General features: G+C 48.2%; 1 protein-coding gene and 1 long non-coding RNA gene across 4 annotated transcripts in view; one reads left to right on the forward strand and one right to left on the reverse strand.

The window, feature by feature from the left end:
* The window catches only part of ZBTB11 (zinc finger and BTB domain containing 11), a 32,769-nt gene extending 26,236 nt beyond the window's left edge, over positions 1 to 6,533 (reverse strand). The window contains exons 1-3 of one of the 3 annotated variants that reach the window (XM_036447711.2): positions 5,660 to 6,459; positions 903 to 1,138; positions 57 to 288 (exon numbers count right to left, since the gene is read on the reverse strand). In XM_036447711.2, coding sequence (XP_036303604.1) covers positions 57 to 288; positions 903 to 1,138; positions 5,660 to 5,969 — 778 coding nt within the window. In that variant the 5' untranslated portion in view covers positions 5,970 to 6,459. Of the gene's footprint in view, positions 1 to 56; positions 289 to 902; positions 1,139 to 5,659 lie in introns of all 3 variants that reach the window. The other 2 variants (XM_036447712.2, XM_036447714.2) reach the window with 2 other exon arrangements.
* Positions 6,534 to 7,173: 640 nt separating this feature from the next.
* Positions 7,174 to 8,538, forward strand: LOC123652653. Its single transcript, XR_006742100.1, has 2 exons — positions 7,174 to 7,270; positions 7,808 to 8,538. It is a non-coding gene; the product is annotated as an uncharacterized LOC123652653 (long non-coding RNA).
* Positions 8,539 to 20,695: the final 12,157 nt, after the last annotated feature.

The raw sequence follows: 20,695 nt of genomic DNA on the forward strand, positions 1-20,695 counted from the left end.
CACCTCTTCCAGTACGTACTTATAAACAAAAAGCAAGAGTATTAGAAAATTCTTACCGGAAAGATCCACCACAGCCTCATGACTGGAAATAGCTCCTTTCTCAATAAAAAGATCTCGAAAATATTCACTGTTAGCTGACAAAACAGATTTATGAGCTTTGTACTCCTCTCCTTCAATTAACAAAGTAACATCACAGAACTGGTTGGAGAGTCTCTGTTCGTTCAGTTGCTTTAACACAGCCTGACAATGTTTTGGAGAAGAACGTTTCACCACTCCTTTGGTGTCAACCTATCAAAATAAGTGTGAGACCAAGAGATATATTACATATATCTGTATGTCTACCCTTAACAGAATTTAAGACAAGACACATCCTTCCCTTTTAAAGAATACCACTAATTAAGAAATAGCCTGATAGTCTTTCTTTATTATCTATGTATTTACGTGAAAAGATATGTTGTTTTCACTCTCTTCTTGACCCAATGAAAGCCTGCATCTCAGTTCTTGCTGCCTTTTCTTACTAGCCTGAAGTTTGATGACATATGAATCTAAATGAATCTAGCAAAGACCTAGCCAGCTTAATTTTACCTTGCTTCATGACCCAGAGACCGCTTCCAGAGTGTATTCTATCTGTACCAACATACCGTTAAAAAAGAGAGGAGTAATTAACAAGTTACATTCTGAAGAGAACAACAGGAATACTTACAATGAATGAAGAGGCAATATTAGCATACTTTTAGTGTATATAACAACATAGTGCATTACTTTAGACGCAGACCTGCTTAAATCTTCAACTGTCAATGTCAATACTCAAGCAGTTTTAGTAGTTTAAGAAAAAATTCACAAGGCCTACAACACTAATACACTAGTTAACATGTTAAAGCTGAATGGAAAGTTCCACTTACAAATACAAGTTCATGTTTAGATATTGGCTTCTTTTTTGCAGACTTGGAGCCTGTATTTGGAGCTGAAGTAAAGTTGCTCAGGTCATCCTCTGATTCATTACTTTCATCTCCAGATTCAAGGTCTAGTCCTAATTCTTCCAACATTTCTGAAGTATCTGATATTGGACGGGAGCGATCTAGTTTCTCCTGGCATTTGCTACATTGTTTAATGTAATCTTTGACTTGCTTTAATATACCTACAATAAAAATAAAAATTAACAAACCAAACTTAATGTTTTTCTCATTTAAAAATTGAAAAATATATATTGTTTATTTAGTTTGTGTATACTTATTTATCTTCCTGTGCATGCATATATGTAGACACAAACATGCCCCATCAAGTACACAGTTCTTTAGAACTTAAGATACATTTTTTCAAAGATATAATGTTACAAGCAATGGTTTCTTTCCATGCTGAAGTAGACTGTTTTGCTGTTTATTTCTAATTGTTCACTCCCCATCGCTATGTGGCATCGCCCATTTTCATGTGGGCTGCCACTCATTCATGCGTTAGGAGCTACATAAAACTGCTAATAGGCTCTCTATCTCTTTCCCTTCCTCTCTGTAAAATCAATAAAATATATTTAAAAAAAAATAAAATAAAATAAAATAAACTGGTTTTGACCTTCATAAACAGTAATATAATGTGGCTCAAGCTACACCTTCACCTTACTAACATCAGGTCTGACCATGCACTCTGCTTTGGTGAATGGATAGGTGTGCCGTGTCTCATTAGAAGTTTAAGAGGCACTGTGCCCAGCCGGTGAGGCTCAATGGTTGAGTGTCCAGCCTGTAAACCAGGAGGTCACAGTTTGATTCCCAGTCAGGGCACATGCTCAGGTTGTGAATTCAGTCCCTAGTAGGGGACGATCAATGATTCTCTCTCATCACTGATGTTTCTATCTCTCTCTCCCTCTCTTCCTCTCTGAAATACAGAGAGAGAGAGACTCTGTGTCACCTCAGTTCTCTGAATTTCGTCCCCTCTTTTTTTTTTTTAATATATTTTATTGATTTTGTACAGAGAGGAAGAGAGAGACAGAGAGCTAGAAACATCGATGAGAGAGAGTCATCAATCAGCTGCCTCTTGCATACATCCCTACTGGGGATATGCCCGCAACCAAGGTACATGTCCTTGACAGGAATCGAACCCGGGTCCCTTCAGTCCCCAAGCCGAAGCTCTATCCATTGAGCCAAACCGGTCTCGGCTTCATCCCCTCTTAAAGAACATGTTCCTGATGGATGCTGTCCTTTAGCTTAAACTGTAGATGAAAAAAGACAGGGCCAATCTGCAATCTGAACAGGACTACAAACAAACTTTGTAATCATATTACAAAGAAATCTCATGTTTTTTGAAAGCTATAACATTCTAGGTTTTCTTTTTTTTTTATTGTTGACACTATTACAGATGTCCTTCCCTTTCCTAGCCCCTCGAGATTTTAAGTTTATCTGAAACAACAGCATTTACAAGTAACAAAAGTTGAATGTACAAAAGGCACTCTCAAAACTCTACTTTGAATTTCAACTTCCAGCCCAGCATGTTGGGGTGGGGTAGGGAGCAGGGAGGAACACTTTTTAAAATTAAATTAATTTTTTTTTAATTTTTGTTTATTGACTTCAGAGAGGAAGGGAGAGGGGGGGAGAGAGAGAGAGAACATCAAGAATGAGAGAGAATCATCCTCTGGCACGCCCCACCCTGGGGATCGAGCCTGCAACCTGGGCATGTGCCCTGACCAGGAATCAAACCCTAACCTCCTGGTTCATAGGTCTATGCTCAACCACTGAGCCACTCCAGCTGGGTGGAACATGTTTTATATATACCGGTAGTAGGTCTTTACCTTGAATGACATGGTTTTGTTCAATGTTAGTTTGCTACAACAATGATGAAATGAAGAGTTAAATAGGAACTTAACTCTTTTTATATCAATTAGCCTATGGTAAAATTGGTGCCGAAACAGGTTTGGCTCAGAGGACAGAGCGTCGGCTTGCGGACTGGAAGGTCCCAGGTTCAATTCCGGTCAAGGTCATGTACCTTGGTTGTGGGCACATCCCCTGTGGGGGGTGTGCAGGAGGCAGCTGATCGATGATTCTCTTTCATCGATGTTTCTAGCTCTCTATCCCTCTCTCTTCCTCTCTGTAAAATATCAATAAAATGTATTTTTTTAAAAATTGGTTTTGTTATACATCGTTTTGCTTTAAGTCACAACCTATCGTATTAAGGACATTAAATGAGCATTTACTGTACACACACACACACACACACACACACATCATCCTTATAAATTAGGACCAATTAATTCTCATTCTACAGACTGGAGGAATGAAGTCCTAAGAGGCAAGTAACTTGTCCAAAGTCACATCTACCGTGTTTCCCCGAAAATAAGACATCCTCTGAAAATAAGATCTACTTACAGGTTTCCTTCTGAGTGAAATATAAGGCATTCCCCTGAAAATAAGGCCCCCCCCCCTAGGCTAAACATGAGAGATTTGGTCCACTGATTCTGAAAGAAATGGAGTCACAAGAAATTCAGAAATTGGATTGTTATGACGATGTTCCAGAAGATGATGACATGATTGTCGCTGAATAAATGAGTAAATTCTTGATACTGTAGGATTCACAGTTTGTTTGGTTTGTGTTTACAACTACCGTACTACCGTACCGTATACAGGTAATAAATTTCCTTTATTTTCATTTAACAATAAATGTGCACCTTATTCTTCTTCATGGAAAAATAAGACATCCTCTGAAAATAAGACCTAGGCATCTTTGGGAGCAAAAATTAATATAATGCACTGTCTTATTTTCGGGGAAACAGGGTAGCTTTGTGACTATGGCCAAGTCCCCAATCTCTCAGGCCTGTGTTTAAATGTTACTATTTATAAAAATAATAATAACAAATGTTACTATTTATAAGCACTTTGGACAGTGTCTGACACAGTAACTACGACACACGAGTTTAAGTAATGCTCACTGGTCAACCTCTCTGGTACCAACAAAAACAGTCCACATACAACACCAAATTACCATGAAAGGGTTCTTTAGTTAGTAGTGACTTGGAACAAAGTAAAATGAATGATCTTGGCGGGTAGTCCTCTAATAAAACAACTTGAGGAACAGTTTCTTACCCCAGAGCAGGGTTTCTCAACCTCTGCAGTGTTGACATTTGGGGCCAGATGGTTCTTGGGGGGGCGGGAGGGAAGGGGGCGTCCTGTTCTGTGCACTGTGAAGGCCCAGCAGCCCCGACCTCTATGCAACTGGATGCCAATACAACCCCAGAAACAACCACCACAACTGTCTCCAGACATCGTCCCTGGAGGCAACACCGTCCGGCGCAGAACTGCAGCTCTGCAGACCTTCCTACAAAGAGCAACATCTGCTCCCGCCGGCAGCTCCCAGCCTCCCACCGTGAGAGCAGGATCGATGCCCACCCCGCCCGTCCGGGGACTCCTTCCTACACGGGTCCCCAAGGCGTCCAAACCCTTTGACATTGTACCTCTGACTGCCAACAATCATAGTAACCGCATTTTTTCAAGGCATCCATAGTGCCTCGCAAAAGCTCCAAAGCGCTTCTCACAGTATTAAAGGGAAGAACATAAAAAACATTCAAACTAGGAGAACACGCTATTCTTTACATTAAATTCTTGCCCTAAAAAAACGAAAGTTCCACACTTTCCCTCTGAGGGTGGGGGTAAGGGGAAGAGATCAACCAAAGCACTTGTGTGCATGCATATGGGCCTAGCCAGTGTCCATGGACTACAGGGGGTGGGGGCATATGTAGGGAGGGGTTTGGAATGGGAATGGGGGGATGAGGGCAATTATGTGGGACCATAATCAATAATAAAAAATTAAAAAAAAAAAAAAAAAAAGTTCCGCCGAAACCGGTTTGGCTCAATGGATAGAGCGTCGGCTTGGGGACTGAAGGGTCCCGGGCTCGATTCTGGTCAAGGGCATGTGCCTTGGTTGCGGGCATATCCCCAGTGGGGGTGTGCAAGAGGCAGCTGATCGATGACCCTCTCTCATCGATGTTTCTAACTCTCTATCCCTCTCTCTCTTCCTCTCTGTACAAAATCAATAAAATATATTTAAAAAAAAAGAAAAAGAAAAAAGAAGAGATATACTTAAAAAAAAAAAAGAAAGTTCCAATGTCTCTGAATCACTTCTGCACACAATTACATTTCGCCCCCCTTCCAACGCAGCACCCCGGTTTGAGGAATACGAGGAAGAGGGTGCTGAGAACCCCAAACCCGGGGCTCAAACCCTAGGGTGGGGGGGACGCGCCGGAAGAGAGCGGGGCGGTGAGCGGAGCCTCCCCAGCCCCCTCCGTGCAGCCCGGCTTCTTAAAGGCGTAGCGCGCAGCCCCGGCAACCGCCGCCAGGCGCCAGGGCCAGGACCTCCCCCGGGGGAAGCCGGAGGCGCCGCCCCGCCCGCGGCCCCGCCCCCGCCCGCCCCGAGGAAGCCCCTCGCCCCACCCCGGGCCAGTGCCCGCCCCCAGCTTCCAGGCCTCCTTCCTGTGGGAAGTGCGGCTCCCTTCCCGTCCCTCACCCTCTGGGCTCCGCCTGGCAGCCGCTCCGGCTCCGGCGCCAGCGCGTGGGCTGAGCCGGCGGGGGGCGTGCGGGGAGCCGGGCGAGGGGCGCGCAGTGCTGCACGCAGGCCCGGGCCCGGCCTGGACCCACGCCGCCCGCCCGCCCTCGCGCCGCCGCCGCCGCGGGCGACATCCTACCTCGCCACCAGTACGTCTTGGACAGGTCGTGCCAGGTCTGATGCTGGGTGTGGTGGGTGCCGCCCGGGCCCAGGTGCGCCGCCTCGATGAGCCCCCAGCGCCGCTCGGGCTGCAGCACCACCTCCAGCTCCGCGAAGGTCTTGCGGTGCCGCTGCCGCCGCTGGTAGTACAGCGTCCCGTCGCGCACCACGTAGCAGGCGGCCGCCTTGCGGATCTTGCGCTTGACATTGCCCTCCGTGCCCGGCGCGTACGGCTCGCTCTCGTTCGTCAGGTAGCGCAGGATGGCCCGGTAGCTCTCCTCGCTTGACATCGCCGGCCCGGGCCCCCGGAGCAGGGCGCCTGTCAGGGGGCGAGGGAGGGAGACAGCGGCTCTGGCTCCGGGCGGAGGTCACCGCGGCGCGGACACTGCGGGGAGGAGCGGCTGTGTCTGCGGGGAGCGCCCCTTGGCCGCGCCCGCAGCGCGGAGGAGGGAGCACTAACGCGTTGGTAACCAGGGGGAACTGCTCTTCTCCGGCGCGCGGGATCCGCTGGCGACTGAGAAAATGGCTGCTGCACCACCGGAAGTGACGCAGGTCCGGGGCCGGGCCGGGGCAGAGGGAGCGCGCCCTGATTGGAGCCCGAGCTCTCGCTGGTGAAGCCCGTGGGGTGACGTCAGCGCTGCGCGGGGACATTTTGGAAGCGGGTAGGCCCTGCCCGGGAGCTCGGGTTGGCCGTGGTCAGACATCTTAAGTCCTGGCAGTTTCCCTTTTTAATTTCCCCTCCTTTCCCATGCTCTGAGCGTGTGCAGGAGCTGGTGGGCAATTGTTACTCCCTCAATTTACTCGGAGAGGCCCTCAGGTGTAAAGGATTCTGTACCCCTCCCCCACGACCCTACCTTTTGAGACACATAAAAACATAAAAGTATCAGATTTTATTTTTTTTATTTTTAATATATTTTATTGATTTCTTACAGAGAGGAAGAGAGAGAGATAGTTAGAAACATCGATGAGAGAGAGACATTGATGAGAGAGAGACATGGATCAGCTGCCTCTTGCACACCCCCCAATGGGGATGTGTCCTTAAGGAAGGTACATGCCCTCCTTGACCAGGACCTTTCGGTTGGCAGGCCCACGCTCTATCCACTGAGCCAAACCGGTGTCAGCAAAGGTATCAGATTTTAAGTCTTCGATGGAGATACTAGCCTATGAACACAAGAATGGAGCTTCCAGTTAAGTGCCATAAAAAATTAAAGCCCATCGATTGGTAGGAGTTACAATTTATTTCTAAACTTCAACCACTAGCCAAAACCGGTTTGGCTCAATGGATAGAGCGTCTGCTTGGGGATGAAAGGTCCCAGGTTCGATTCCGGTCAAGGGCATGTACCTTGGTTGCAGGCATATCCCCAGTAGGGGGTGTGCAAGAGGCAGCTGATCGATGACTCTCTCTCATCAATGTTTCTAACTCTCTATCTCTCTCCCTTCCTCTCTGTACAAAATCAATAAAATATATACTTAAAAATAAATAAATTTAAAAAAACTAAACTTCAACCACTAGCTTCAAACTACCCATGGGATAGTCGCGATTTTTTCAGGAATGGCCTGATTATATAGAGACTGTTTTCTAAATAAGAAGGTAATGTTGTTGCTGAAACCGGTTTGGCTCAGTGGATAGAGCGTCGATCTGCAGACTGAAGGGTCCCAGTTTTGATTCTGGTCAAGGGCACTTACATTGGTTGCGGGCACATCCCCTGTGGGGGAGGAGAAGTACAGGAGGCAGCTGGTTGATGTTTCTCTCTCATCAGTGTTTCTAGCTCTCTATCCCTCTCCCTTCCTCTCTGTAAAAAAAAAAAATCAATAAAATATATTTATTTTATTTTATTTTTTTGTATTTTTTAATTGATTTTTTACAGAGAGGAAAAAATCAAAAAACTGATTTTTTACAGAGGTTAAAAAATCAGTTTTTTAATTGATTTTTTACAGAGAGTTAGGAACATCCATGAGAGAATCATTGATCAGCTGCCTCTTGCACACCCCTTACTGGGATGTGCTCGCAACCAAGGTACATGCCCTTGACCGAAATCGAACCTGGGACCTTTCAGTCTGCAGGCCGACGCTCTATCCACTGTGCCAAACCGGTTTCGGCAAAATATATATATTTTAAAAAAAGAAGGTAATATTGTTGGCAAAGAGTGTGGAGGGTGGCTAACACTATTTTCTTAACCTCATTTACATAGTTTTACATATGTGTAGGCGGAGGGGGTTGGGGGATTCTCCATTTTCCCTCCTAAACAACTGTTTCCAGTGTGCAGTGTAGGTCCAGTTTCATATTTTTAGCGGTAGTTCAGAGCCCTGGCCCTAAGTTGGATCTGCAGTGCAGACAAGAGCCGCAGGCCATTACATGGCCAGACTACTGGTGTGGGGTACTGGCAGTGCTTCTCTGGGTCCTGAAAACTCCAGATCAACACCTTCCTCTCCCTGCCAGGAGTCTGACAGGTGGGGGCAGGCAGGTGAATGTAGTAGGCTCACAAAACAGGATGCACCCAGTCTCCAAGGTGCTTGGGGTGGGGGTTGAGAAGTTTCCAGATGACCCAGACCTGAGGCAGCATTCTTGAAAGATTGTGGCTGTAGGTACTGAGCTCCCAGGCCCAGAGGAAAGACAGAACTGAGAAGGCTGGGATTTACTCAGGGTCATTCATTCAGTCCACAAACAGACTACAGCTGGAGAAGAGAGGAGGCATTAGAAGGTGGAGATACACCCTTCCCCCATGGGTAGATGTCCAAATCCATCCTCCAAAAGCTGTGTATGTGCTCGGCTCTGCTTCATCACTCTTCTACTGAAATCCTTGCACTTTAAAGATCAATTTGGCCCTAGCCAGGTGACTCAGCATCATCCTGTACCCCTGGACTAGTCCTGGCCAGTGTGGCTCAGTTTGTCGGAGCATCATCCCACGGAGGGGGGGTTCTGGTGAATTCTACAATTTGGTGGGGCCTTTGCTAAGAACCAGGCCTCCCTGGACATACCATAGATGAGGCAGAAGTCTGGGAGCAAGATCCAGAGGAGGCCCAGGCCCTGAGCACAGCGGGGTCCCTGCTGAGCTCCTCCAGGCTAGGGACAAGCATTACGCCCTGGAGTGGGAGATGGAGACATTACAACAGCAGGCCCAGCAGTGGTGTAGGCAGCAGGCTGAGCTCCATGCTCTGGAGAACTTATTTTCCTTTTTTTTTTTTTTTAAATATATTTTATTGACTTCTTACAGAGAGGTAGAGAGAGGGACAGAGAGTTAGAAACATCGATGAGAGAATCATCGACCAGCTGCCTCTTGCATACCCCCCACTGGGGATGTGCCCGCAACCAAGGTACATGCCCTTGACCGGAATCGAACCCGGGACCTTTCAGTCCGCAGGCCGACGCTCTATCCCACATGTGTCAAACACAAGGCCCGCGGGCCAAATCCGTCCCGCCAGACCTTGCAATGTGGCCCGCACCGCGCTGTCATCACTGCACTCCGCTGCGTTTCCATCACAATGACAGTTTATGACTGTTCAGTAAACCATTCGGCCCGCGATTTAGGCTGGATTTTAGATTTTGGCCCCTTCTCTGATTGAGTTCGACACCCCTACTCTATCCACTGAGCCAAACCGGTTTCAGCTTATTTTCCTTTTTAAGTATATTTTTATTGATTTCAGAGAGGAAGGGAAAAAAGGAGAGAGAGAGATAGAAACATCACTGATGAGAGAGAATCATTGATCAGCTGCCTCCTGCACACTCCACATTGGGGATCAAGCCCACAAACTGGGCATGTGCCCTGACCGGGAATTGAACAGTGACCTCCTAGTTTATAGGTTGACACTTAACCACTGAGCCGTGCCGACTGGGCAATGCCCTGGAGAATTTGAATGGGCAGGTACACGGGCTCCTGGAAGCTTTTTTTGCCTTCCAGGCAACAAGCCTAAATGAGCAGGGGTGATGCACACCTACCCCAGGATGGCATAGAAGGAGTGGGGTGGAATGTGGTCACCTCCTGGGATGGAGGTGGCTCAAACCAGAAAGATGCCATGTTCATTTACATCTCTGCTGCTCACACTTAATCTCGTAATATTTATTATTCCACAAGAAATTAAACTCTCATTTTGACCTCTTGAAGATATGTTATTATAGGGTTAACTAACTTTTTTAGTTGTATCCATAGAATAGGAGATGTTTAAGGTAGTATATCAGTATTTGTGCAACAGATGTATGCTATTTATTCACTTTTAATGCCAAATGTCAACTGTGGACCCCAGGGTCACGCTGAGGGCATGGGTGGGAGAAGCCCAGGTCCCCTCTCTGTAAGAAGTGCCTCTCCCACACCCAGAGCCACCCTGCCTCCCGGAGACCCCAGGCCGGCCACACCCCATATTGCTTCTCAGTGGACTCTGGGAGCAATGCCTCAACCTGCTCCTGTCCTCCACTTGGTCCCACGTCTTCCATCTGCCCGCAGGCCTATTCTCTCCTCTGTGCCCAACCTTTCTGGAAGCTGTGTCATTTCCCATCGTATGCTGTGGATCGCCTGTCCCCAGCCAGCTCTGCAGAGTTCCTGGAGCCCAGCCTGGGCCTCCTGAGCTCCAGCCAAACACCTACTATCAGAAGTGTTCTCTACACCACAGTGGCAGTCGTACTGTCATATAAGTGGGTCAAATCAATATCTGTTCACCTTAAATTCACACAATGTCAAATAATGCTTATTTAATTTAAAAAATAGCCAGTTCTGTGAAACTAGAAAGAAGACATGATGTTTGCCTGAATGCTCAAGTTATAGGATATGATTGGGAAAGTATGATCAAATAACTTCAGGATCTATTTTATTGGCCATTTAAAATATTAGGTCTAGTAACAATTAATGTCGTTTTCTAATACTTTTTTAAATCGAATTTATTTAAACAATACAACAAAATTTAATCAACAATATAGTTGCCGTTGTTTTCTACTACTTGTGCCCAACACTCAGGAAGCATTTTAATCCCTCTGTTGTGAAATTCTTGTGATTTTGATGCAAAAAATTCGGTCAATGCATTTTTGAGGCATTCTTCATTATTAAATTTTTTTCCAAGAAGAAAGTTTTGCAAAGAACGAAACAAATGGTAATCGGAAGGGGCAATACCAGGAGAATATGCCGGTTGAGGGAGAACTTCCCATTCCAACTGGCGCAGTTTTTCAGCAGTGATTCTTGCAGTATGCGGTCGTGCGTTATTGTGGTGAAGAATTACGCCCTTCCGATTAATCAGCGTGGGTTCTTTTTCTCTTAAAGCTTGGGCTAACCTTTCCAATTGGGCACTATACACTGCACTTGTAATGGTTTGGTTAGATGGTAAAAGTTCATAATGAAGAATTCCTTTAAAATTCCACCAAACACACAACATCACTTTTTTCGCATGCAAGTCAGGTTTTGGCGTGGGCTGCGGAGCCTCATTTTTGTCCAACCATTGAGGCTGCCTTTTCAAATTAACATACTTTACCCATTCTTCATCTCCGGTAACAATTTGCTCTAAAAACGGCTAACGGTTTTGACGAGAGAGGAGCGAACTGCAAATTGTGACTCTTTGATTACGGTTGTTGTCGGTCAACTCATGAGGAACCCATTTTCCAAACTTTTGGACTTTGCCAAGTGCACACAATTGATTGGAAATTGTTTTTTGTGAACAATTTAAAGTTGTCGCAAGCTCTTGTTGGGTAATTTGAGGATTTTGCACCAAAAGAGCTTGAAGAGCTTCTTGATCAAAATTGGACACACGGCCTCGACCACTCTTGTCATCTAACGAAAAATTTCCCTCGCGAAATTTCTCAAACCAACGCTGGCATTTTCTGGCGCTAACTGCATCTTGACCAAGAGCACTACAGATGTTTTTTGCAGCCTCACTTGCTTTTCTTCCTAATTGGAACTCGTAAAGCATGCAGTGCCGAATATGCTCTTCATCCGCCATCTTCTTAGCCCTAGTTTTGCAACAAAAACCAAACCAAACACAAACTTTTTCAAGCAAAACTTGTTAATTGCACTTCACATGTTCTGTAGATACCACGTGTTTGAAGGTTATGTCAATACAAGTCAACGCCAAGCAAGATTTTAAACGAATGTTTAAAAACGACATTATTTATTACTAGACCCGATACAAAGCATTTGTCCTGGCCAATTTGGCTCGGTGGATAGAGTGATGGCCTGCAGACTGAAGGGTTCCAGGTTCAATTCCAGTAAAGGGCACATGCCCAGGTTTTGGGCTCCATTCCCTGTAGGGGGTGTGCAGGAGGCAGCTGATCAATGATTCTCATCATTGATATTTCAATCTCCCTTCCTCTCTGAAATCAGTAAAAATGTAAAATAAAAATAAAAATCATTTTATTTGTAAACTCCTGAAATCTGAAAACAAGACAACCTAGGTTATATAGTCTTCCAAAGAGAGTCTCTGGGGCACCATCTAAGCTATTTGCCGACAAGCCTCCATTCAGCTAAGGGTAGCCTGGGACCACCCATCAGAAGCCATAGACTGCTATCTACCTGCAGATCCTAAAGCCAGGGTCTCTGTCACAGACTCCCTTGTCAGAAAATAGCAATAGCCAGCCCGCAGGTAGAGCCCTCGTACCAGCACTGCAGCTGACCCTCCACACAGCAGAGGACAGCTGCCACACCCTGCTCCCCAACGGCCAGGGCCCTACCCACAAGCACATGGAGCATCCAGTCAACCCCAAGTTGTTTTGTTCCTCAACCTCCCCAAGTCTTCAACTGTCGGTGGCTGCTACCTGGTAGAAAAATGCCTCATACCAGTCATCATTCACCCCATTATCAAAGTGTCCCTGAGCCGAAACCGGTTTGGCTCAGTGGATAGGGCGTCGGCCTGTGGACTGAGGGGTCCCAGGTTCGATTCCGGTCAAGGGCATGTACATTGGTTGCGGTCACATCCCCAGTGGGGAGTGTGCAGGAGGCAGCTGATCGATGACTCTCTCATCGATGTTTCTAGCTCTCTATCCCTCTCCCTTCCTCTCTGTAAAAAACCAATAAAATATATATATTTTTTAAAAAGTGTCCTTGAGAATCTTCAACCCACATGGTGCAGGAGTGTACGGAGAGAAGACACATATCTCATCTCCTGGCTGCCTTGGTCCTGGCCATGTCCCTAGTTCCCAGGTGGTACCCCAACAGCCAAAGAGGGTAGAACTAGTCCCATAAGCCTCTCCCCCTTTAAAACTCATAATGATCAAAGACCAGGAAATGGGACAGGAAGAACAGCCTAAACTCAAAAAAGCCAACATAAAATATCAGATGTCCTGGCAGAAACTTATCTTCCCAGTCAGGGGCAAGGCCAAGGGCTGTGTGTAAAGGAAAAGATTGTGTCTTTGTCAGAGGTGGGCTCCTGAACATCAGTGGTTGGGGCCAGGTGCTGAGACCTGGCTTGTGTTTGGAGCCATTTACAGTGAGTTTCCTTGGATGACTCTGTCCTAAGGTGCTGTAGGCCCAGCCTGGGACCAGTGTCAGCCTGATATCCTGGTGGCATGTCACTTGGGGGACTATTTTCATCTGGGGAGTTCTCTGATTGAATGGTGCCTTCGGAATGGATCAGGCTTCCCTAATATCTCCACTAATTGAGGTAGGGGACTGGGAGCAGGATCTGGAGGAGGCCCAGGCCCTGAGCACAGAGGTGGCCCTGGCTGACCTCCAGGCCCTGGAGCAGGAGGTGAGGCAGCAGTGGTGTGGGTGGCAGGCCCCCGGCTCCGGAGACCTGCTGTGGTGAGGGGCAGGGGCTCTTGCAGGGCCGTGCACACCCGCCCCAGACAGACGAGAAGGGAGTTGGATGGAATATGAGTCACCTGAGGCGGAGGTGATGTGGGCTTCATGATGTATAGGACTTTTAAATGAGTAATGGTGTTAGAATGCCAAAGAAGTGTGCCTGCGTGGGTGTGCTGTTCGAGTCATTGCACTCCCCAGCTGGTTGGGTCTCCACAGGGCCACGGACTAATTTGACCCTCGGAACAGTGCTGTGAGGTGGGCAGGGGTCTCCCAGGGTGTCAGAAAGTGGTGGTGAACTACAGAGAGCTGACAGTAAGCACCGCCCGGTGGCATGTGCCCGTCTACACTTACAGGGCACCTGGTCCACCACACTGACAATTTCCAGCGAGAGGGAAAGGAGCATTTCCCCTCTCCTAAGAGCACACTGTGCTCCGGACCCCCCTCCCACAGCCAGAATAGAGCAGCCCCTTTGTGCCTGTTTCTTAAACTGAGAATGGGAATTTAAAGTGAGAACACGTAAAAAACAAACTGTTAGGTCTGATCAGATACCCCATCCCCTGGGAACTGACCTTTAGGCCACTTCACAATGGACATTCCCTTTCACTTAGACCACATCTTACTTAAGACCCTTTTCTCTCCCCTCTGGGCTTTCCCAGGATCCGGATCTGCACAGAGAATTCTCTGCCCAGAAAAGCCCGCCTAGAGTCCTTTAAAATCTCTGACTCCCCGTCCCTGGGTGCTGGCACCATTTGGAGGCTCAGCCCATCTGGTATCCAGATGACCTAATAAATTCATAATCCCTCACCACTTTGGACTCGTGAGTTCCTCCTTCTGCAACCATAACAGAAACAAAACAAAAATAATAAAGTGAGCCGAGACCAGTTTGGCTCAATGGATAGAGCGTCGGCTTGGGGACTGAAGGGTCCCGGGTTCGATTCCGGTCAAGGGCATGTACCTTGGTTGCGGGCATATCCCCAGTGGGGGGTGTGCAAGAGGCAGCTGATTGATGACTCTCTCTCATCGATGTTTCTAACTATCCCTCTCTCTTCCTCTCTGTGAAAAATCAATAAAATATATTTAAAATAAATCTGGGCAACAACAACAAAAAATAAAGTGAGACCACATACTTGTTTTCAGCTCTCAGCTTGGCACATAATAGGTTTTCAGATTTTTGGTGATTATTTTTAAAAACCCGTATTAGGGCACAGTCGGGGGAATTCGTGAATCCTGCCCACCCCTCCCCTATCCCTGGAATAAAGGGTCCCAGGTTCTATTCCAGTCAAGGGCTGGCACCTCGGTTCCAGGCTAGATCCCGGGCCTCGTCCAGGACACATGTGCATGGAGGTCTCTCTCTCTGTCTCTCCCCGTCCCTTCCACACTCTCTAAAAATCAATGTTAAACTATCATCGGGTGAGGATTAAGAAAGAACAAAAGCACCCTTAACTTTAGTCAAGCAGCTGGGAAGAAGATCCAAAAGGTGGTTAGCAAAAGCAAGAAGATGGGAAGCCGGGAAGAGGGGAGCTCCCTGCAAGCCACGGGCAGGGCCTGGAGCGGAAGGCCAGAGCCTCCCCCTCCTTTCAGATCCCTCCTCTGGGCCTTCCCCACACCTAGCTCATCTAGAGCCCTCTGGCACCTTCCTTCCCTCCCCCCGCCACAGGGGCTGCCGGGCGGGGCCGAGGGGCTCGGAAATCTCGGAGGGTCCCCCACTTCCTCCTGCCTCGTGGGGACTTCGCAACCCCTGGGAGGGGGCAGCAGTGGGTGTGCCCTTAGGGCGTTAGCTGGCCGCTCGCGCCGCTGGCGGTGCATCTCCAGCCGCGCACCCACCGCCCACACTGCACCGCCCGCCCAGCTGCGCAGAGGCTTCAGCCCCGCAGAGCGGACTCCCCGCCGGCCCTCCTTCCGCGCCCCCCGCCACGTGCGCCCGCCCCGCCCCGCACCCGGCGCCCCGCATCGCGCTGCGGGCGCACCGGGTCCTGCGCTCCTACCGCCCACCCAGCGCCCCGGGCTGCGCCTGCCCAGGGGGAGCGGCCGGACGGGGAACCCCGGGAGGAGCTGCCAGGACAGGCAGTGAGCGAAGGGCCGGAATCCAGCGCGGAGACCAGACCGAGAGTCCGGAGAAGACAGAGGAGGGTGGGGGCTTTCCCGGCCGGCTGGGAGCTGCGATGTGTGTGGGGGGTGAGGGGATGTGGTGGGGGAAGGGCGGGCCCTGATAGGTGGCCGGTGTGGCTGCAGAGGTCCACTTCCCCCACCGTCCCTCATCGGGAAGGGGAGTGGGAGGGAGAGGCCAGTGTTTAGCTCCAAAGGCTGGTGGCCTTTGAAGGAGCCAGCAAGGACCCAAGGCCAGGAAGTCTCCTGCATTTTCAGGGCGTCCCATACTCACCCAGGGGTCAGCAAGCATCTAGCATGTGGGCCACCCGGCTCCACGTTAAGGTAGAGAATGGACAAGGTCCTTCCCACAACTAGATATCCATGTTCTTCCACACGACAGGTTCTCCACCAAAACTCTCCACCTAGGACACCGCACTGAGCAAAGAACTAGCATCCAAAAGCACCAAGAGTCCCACCACGAATGCCCCTTCACTTAGGGAACCAAACTCCAAGATCAATGCTTTGGTCTCCGGACAAGGCCCCCCCAACAGAGTGCCTGGGACACCACCCGCCCCCACCTAAGCTGTCCACTCTACCCAGGGTAGTCTGAGACCACTGACCAGAAGCCCATAAACCCCACCCATTTGCAGACCCTAAAGTCAGGGTCTCTGTCCTGGACCCCCGTGTCAGAAATAGCAACAGCTTACCCACATTCAGAGTCCAGACAGCCCACCTGCCTGCTCACCCTCCAGCCCAGCCTCCTGCACCTGATTGCACACTCCGCAAGGGGCAGTCCCCAGCCTGCCCTCAAGAGCCGTTTATGCCGGTCCACCTTCAGTATCCAATTCCTAGATTTCCAAAACGGGATACCTCACTCAGCAAAGGTAAACCTCAGGCCCCCAAGGAGAGCCACCTGCAACTCTGGACAGGCAGACCTTCCGTCCTGGCACTCCCCCTCTGAAACCAAGGACAGCTGCCAAGCCCTGCTCACCTACAGGCAGAACCCCACCCATGTGCACACCGGGTGTCCACCCCAAGGTGCTCCTCAGTCTTCCCCCAATCAACTAACTGCCTGTGGCCATCAAGTGAGGTGGCTGGAGGAGTCTGCTACCTGGTGGAAGAGAAATACCTCGTACCAGTCCTCACTGGTATTGCAGAAATGCCTGAGTAGCCTGCTGATGTCCTCTTAGAGAACAGCATCACCAAGGTGTTCTCTAAGAGCCTGGCCCAGAAAGTGCAGGGAGTGAGAAAGCGGCCTCACAGCACACCTCGCCCCCTCACTTTCTGGCAGCCTTGGTCTCAGCCCTGGCTCCCAGGTGGTGCCCTAACTGCCAAAGAGGGAAGCAGTCCCAGTGGTAAAACAGGTAAAAGGTCAGGAGTCAGGATGAGAACCTGAATCCAAAAGAGGGGGCATTCTGATGCAGGTCTGGGAAATCTGAGGCCAGTGGCTACATGAAAATCCAACTTCCAGGTCATGGGGCTCTGTGAAGGCAGAGGTTGCCGCTTGTCAGAGGCAGATTCTAAAACATCAGTGGTTGGTGGCTGGGTGCTGAGGCCTGACCAGTGCTTGGAGGTATTCACAGCATGGCCCCTTGGATGACTCACTGTGCCCAGGTGCTGGTGGGCACATGGTCTGGAGACCTTTGCCCTGCAATCAATTTCAGCCTGATATCCTGGTGTCATGTCACTTGGGAGTCTTTTTATTCTAGGAAATTCGGTCCAGAGGGAGCAAAGATGCCATGCCTCAGAACAGAGCCAGGCTGCTCTGAAACTGGCACCAGAGGGCGGGAGCGGTGGTGGCTGGGTACTAGTTCTGGAGTAGACCCAGTCCCTGGCTGTCCTCTGGGCTGGAGGAGGTGGGGCATTACAACAGGCAGAGCAGTGGTGTGGGCAGGCAGCAGGCCACGGTTTGTGCTCTGGCTTTATGATGAGGTACCAGGGCTCCTGGAAGATTCTGCCTTATAGGTGACATGCCAAAGTGGGCAGGGCTGACATCCCAAGCATACCCTACCCAGGACTGTACAGGAGGGTAGTTGAGATGGGACTTGGGTCACATTCTAGAGTGGAGGTGGCGTGAGCTTCATTGTATATGAGTTTTAAATAACCAGTTGAGTTGGGATACCAAAAGGGTCCCCAAATGGCAGGATAGCAGTCACTGCACCCCATCATTGCACTCTCCAGAGGCTAAGGGGACCAGCAGGTGTGCCCACAAGGCATGTAACCACAGGCCAAAGCTCCCTCTGGGGCCTGAGTGAGAAGGATGACGACTCAGATGGTGGGACATTCTGTGCCTTCAAAGCCATATGTATTATATCTCATTTGGTGAGTTGTCAGAAGTTCCAGTTTCCTTGGCTCAAAGTAAAATCACTTTGGGTCTTAGTTTAATTCTGATACACCTCAAGCCATCAGGAACAGGGCTGGGCGTGGTCCTGAGGCAGGGACCATTTGTTGTGTCAACTGGCATTCAGGCCCCTGTGCCTGCTGACCTGGAAGCTGAGCTGAGCAGCAAGGGAGCACCCAACTGGGAGCTCAGCTCTGGACCTGCAATCAGGCTACTTAGCTTGGCCCCCCGTCCCAACCCCTCTCCTCCTGCACAGGGGTACAGAGGCCTAAGGCAAAGTCTGGGAGCTGCCCCACAAAGGTCACCTCACCCCGTAAAAGCAGATGGCCTCATCTATGTTTCTAACTATCCCTCTCCCTCTCGTAAAAAAATCATTAAAAAAAAAAAAAAAGCCAAAACTGGTTTGGCTCAGTGGATAGAGTATCGGTCTGCGGGTTCGATTCCAGTCAGGGGCATGTAATTGGTTGCGGGCACAACCTGTATAGAATTCAGGTTGACTATTAAAAAATGCACTTTATTAAAAAAAAAACCAAAAAACAAGGAAATTAAAAAACCTGATGAATATTAACTGTTGATTATAATAGAATCAGAGATATGGGAGGGGAGTGGACTGACAATTCTCGGGGGAGGGTGGGGGAAGGGGAGTGGTGGAAGTGGGAAGAGACTGAACATAAACTGTGCACCTATGGAGATCACAAACGAAAGAAATGGAGGACAAAAAGCATCTGGATATAGAGTTCAAATCTACGCTTATAAGGTTTTTCAAGAATTTCCTAGAAAAGATGGATAAGGCCTATGAGGATATGAAAAGAGATCAACTAGAATTAATAAGGAGTCAACAAGAAATGATAAGGGATCAACAAGAAATAAAGAATACATTGTCTGAAATAAAAAATATTTTACAGAGTCCTAAAAACAGAAGGGAAGATCGCAAGAATCAAGTCAAAGATTTGGAACATAAAGAGCCAGAAGACACTCCTCCACAGAAGCTAGAAGGCAAGAGAATCCAGAAAATTGAAGATAATGTAAGAAACCTCTGGGACAACTTCAAGCGAACCAACATCAGAATTATGGGGGTCCCAGAAGATGAGAGAGAGCAAGATATCGAAATCATACTGAAAGAAATAGTGACAGAAAACTTCCCCCACCTGGTGAAAGAATTAGACTTACAAGTCCAGGAAGCGCACAGAACTCCAAACAAAAGGAATCCAAAGAGGACCACACCAAGACACATCATTATTAAAATTCCAAGAGCAAAAGACAGAGAGAATATTAAAAGAAGCAAGAGCAAAGAAGGTAGTAACCTATAAAGGAGCACCTATACGATTGTCAGCTGACTTCTCAACAGAAACCATGCAGGCCAGAAGGGAATGGCAAGAAATATTCAAGGTGATGAATAGCAAGAACCTACAGCCAAAAATAATCTACCCAGCAAAGCTATCACTCAGAATCGAAGGCCAGATAAAGAGCTTCACTAATAAAAAAAAGCTAAAGGAGTTCATCACCGCCAAACCAGAATTATATGAATTGCTGTAGGGGGTTCTTTCAGAAGAGAAAGTAAACAAAGATAAAAATTATGAACAACAAATACGTAACTATCAACAAATGAATCTAAAAACCAAGGAAATTAAAAAAATCTGATGAACAATATTAACTGTTGAATATAATAGAATCAGAGGTATGGAAGGGGAGTGAACTGATGATTCTTGGGGAAAAGGGGAGGGGGGGCGTGGGAAGAGACTGAACATAAACTGTGCACCTATGGATGAGGACAATGGGGAGAGGGGAAAGGGGTGGGGTGGGAACCTGGTGGAGGAGAGCAATGGTGGGGGGGGGGGGGGAAGGAACATTTGTAATAATATGAACATTAAAAACTTATTAAAAAAAAAAAATAAACTGTGCACCTATGGATGGGGACAATGGGGGGTGGGGAAAGGGCAGAGGGTGGGGTGGGAACCTGGTGGAGGGGGGAAGAAATGAGGAACCTTTGTAATAATATGAATAAAGACTGATTTAAAAAAAAGCACTTTAACAGTGGGGGGCTGTGCAGGGGGCAGCTGGTCGATGTCTCTCTCATCGACGTTTTTAGCTATCACTCTTCCTTCCCCTCTGTGGAAAATCAATAAAATATATTTAAAAAAAAAAGATGGCCTGCAGGAAGTCCAGACTGGACATTAAAGCAGGCTCGCCAGTCCTCAGACTGGCGGGTGCGGGGGTAATCAAGGACGCAGCTGATGATATAAGGCTGGTCATTTCACCCAAGCAGGCAAGCTTCCGGGCCATTCCGTCAAGCGGCCTGCGCTCCTTTCACAGGCTTCAGGCTCAGGACACCAGCAGCAGGGCTTGAGGTCTGTCCCCTGGAGCCTGGCCTTTAGTGACCTAGTCCGTTTCCACCTTTGTAAGGTAGACCCTGGTTTACCGAGAGCCAGCCAGCCAGCCAAGAGGATGGAGTGAAGTGAGGGCTGTGAGAGCCCCCAGGGAAGCATGTTTCTCAAGAGCTGTGACTTTTCATTGTAGTATCCTTGAAACTTGGCACAATGTGGGACAGGTAAGATGATGTTACTGCTTTCTGTAACTTTTTATCATCACTGATTACTATTTTCCATCACATTTCTTATATATATATCTCTTGAACATCAGCAGACTACTCAGGCATTTCTGCAATTTTAACTATGGCTGTTAAACTTACTGCTCAACAAACTGCATTGGGAATTTCTAAGTATATTCTACTGAAGATATGCTCATCACTTAAACTTTGTTTTGGAAAATAATAGAATACAACTGATAGTTTTAAGCACTTAGAAGTCAGCTATAAAGGTAAGAAGTGAGATACCAGTGAACAAAAGGCAAAGCCAATTAACAAATGTTTTCA

The sequence above is a fragment of the Pipistrellus kuhlii genome, unplaced genomic scaffold (genome assembly GCF_014108245.1).
Source record: "Pipistrellus kuhlii isolate mPipKuh1 unplaced genomic scaffold, mPipKuh1.p scaffold_m20_p_2, whole genome shotgun sequence".
NCBI lineage: Eukaryota > Metazoa > Chordata > Mammalia > Chiroptera > Vespertilionidae > Pipistrellus > Pipistrellus kuhlii.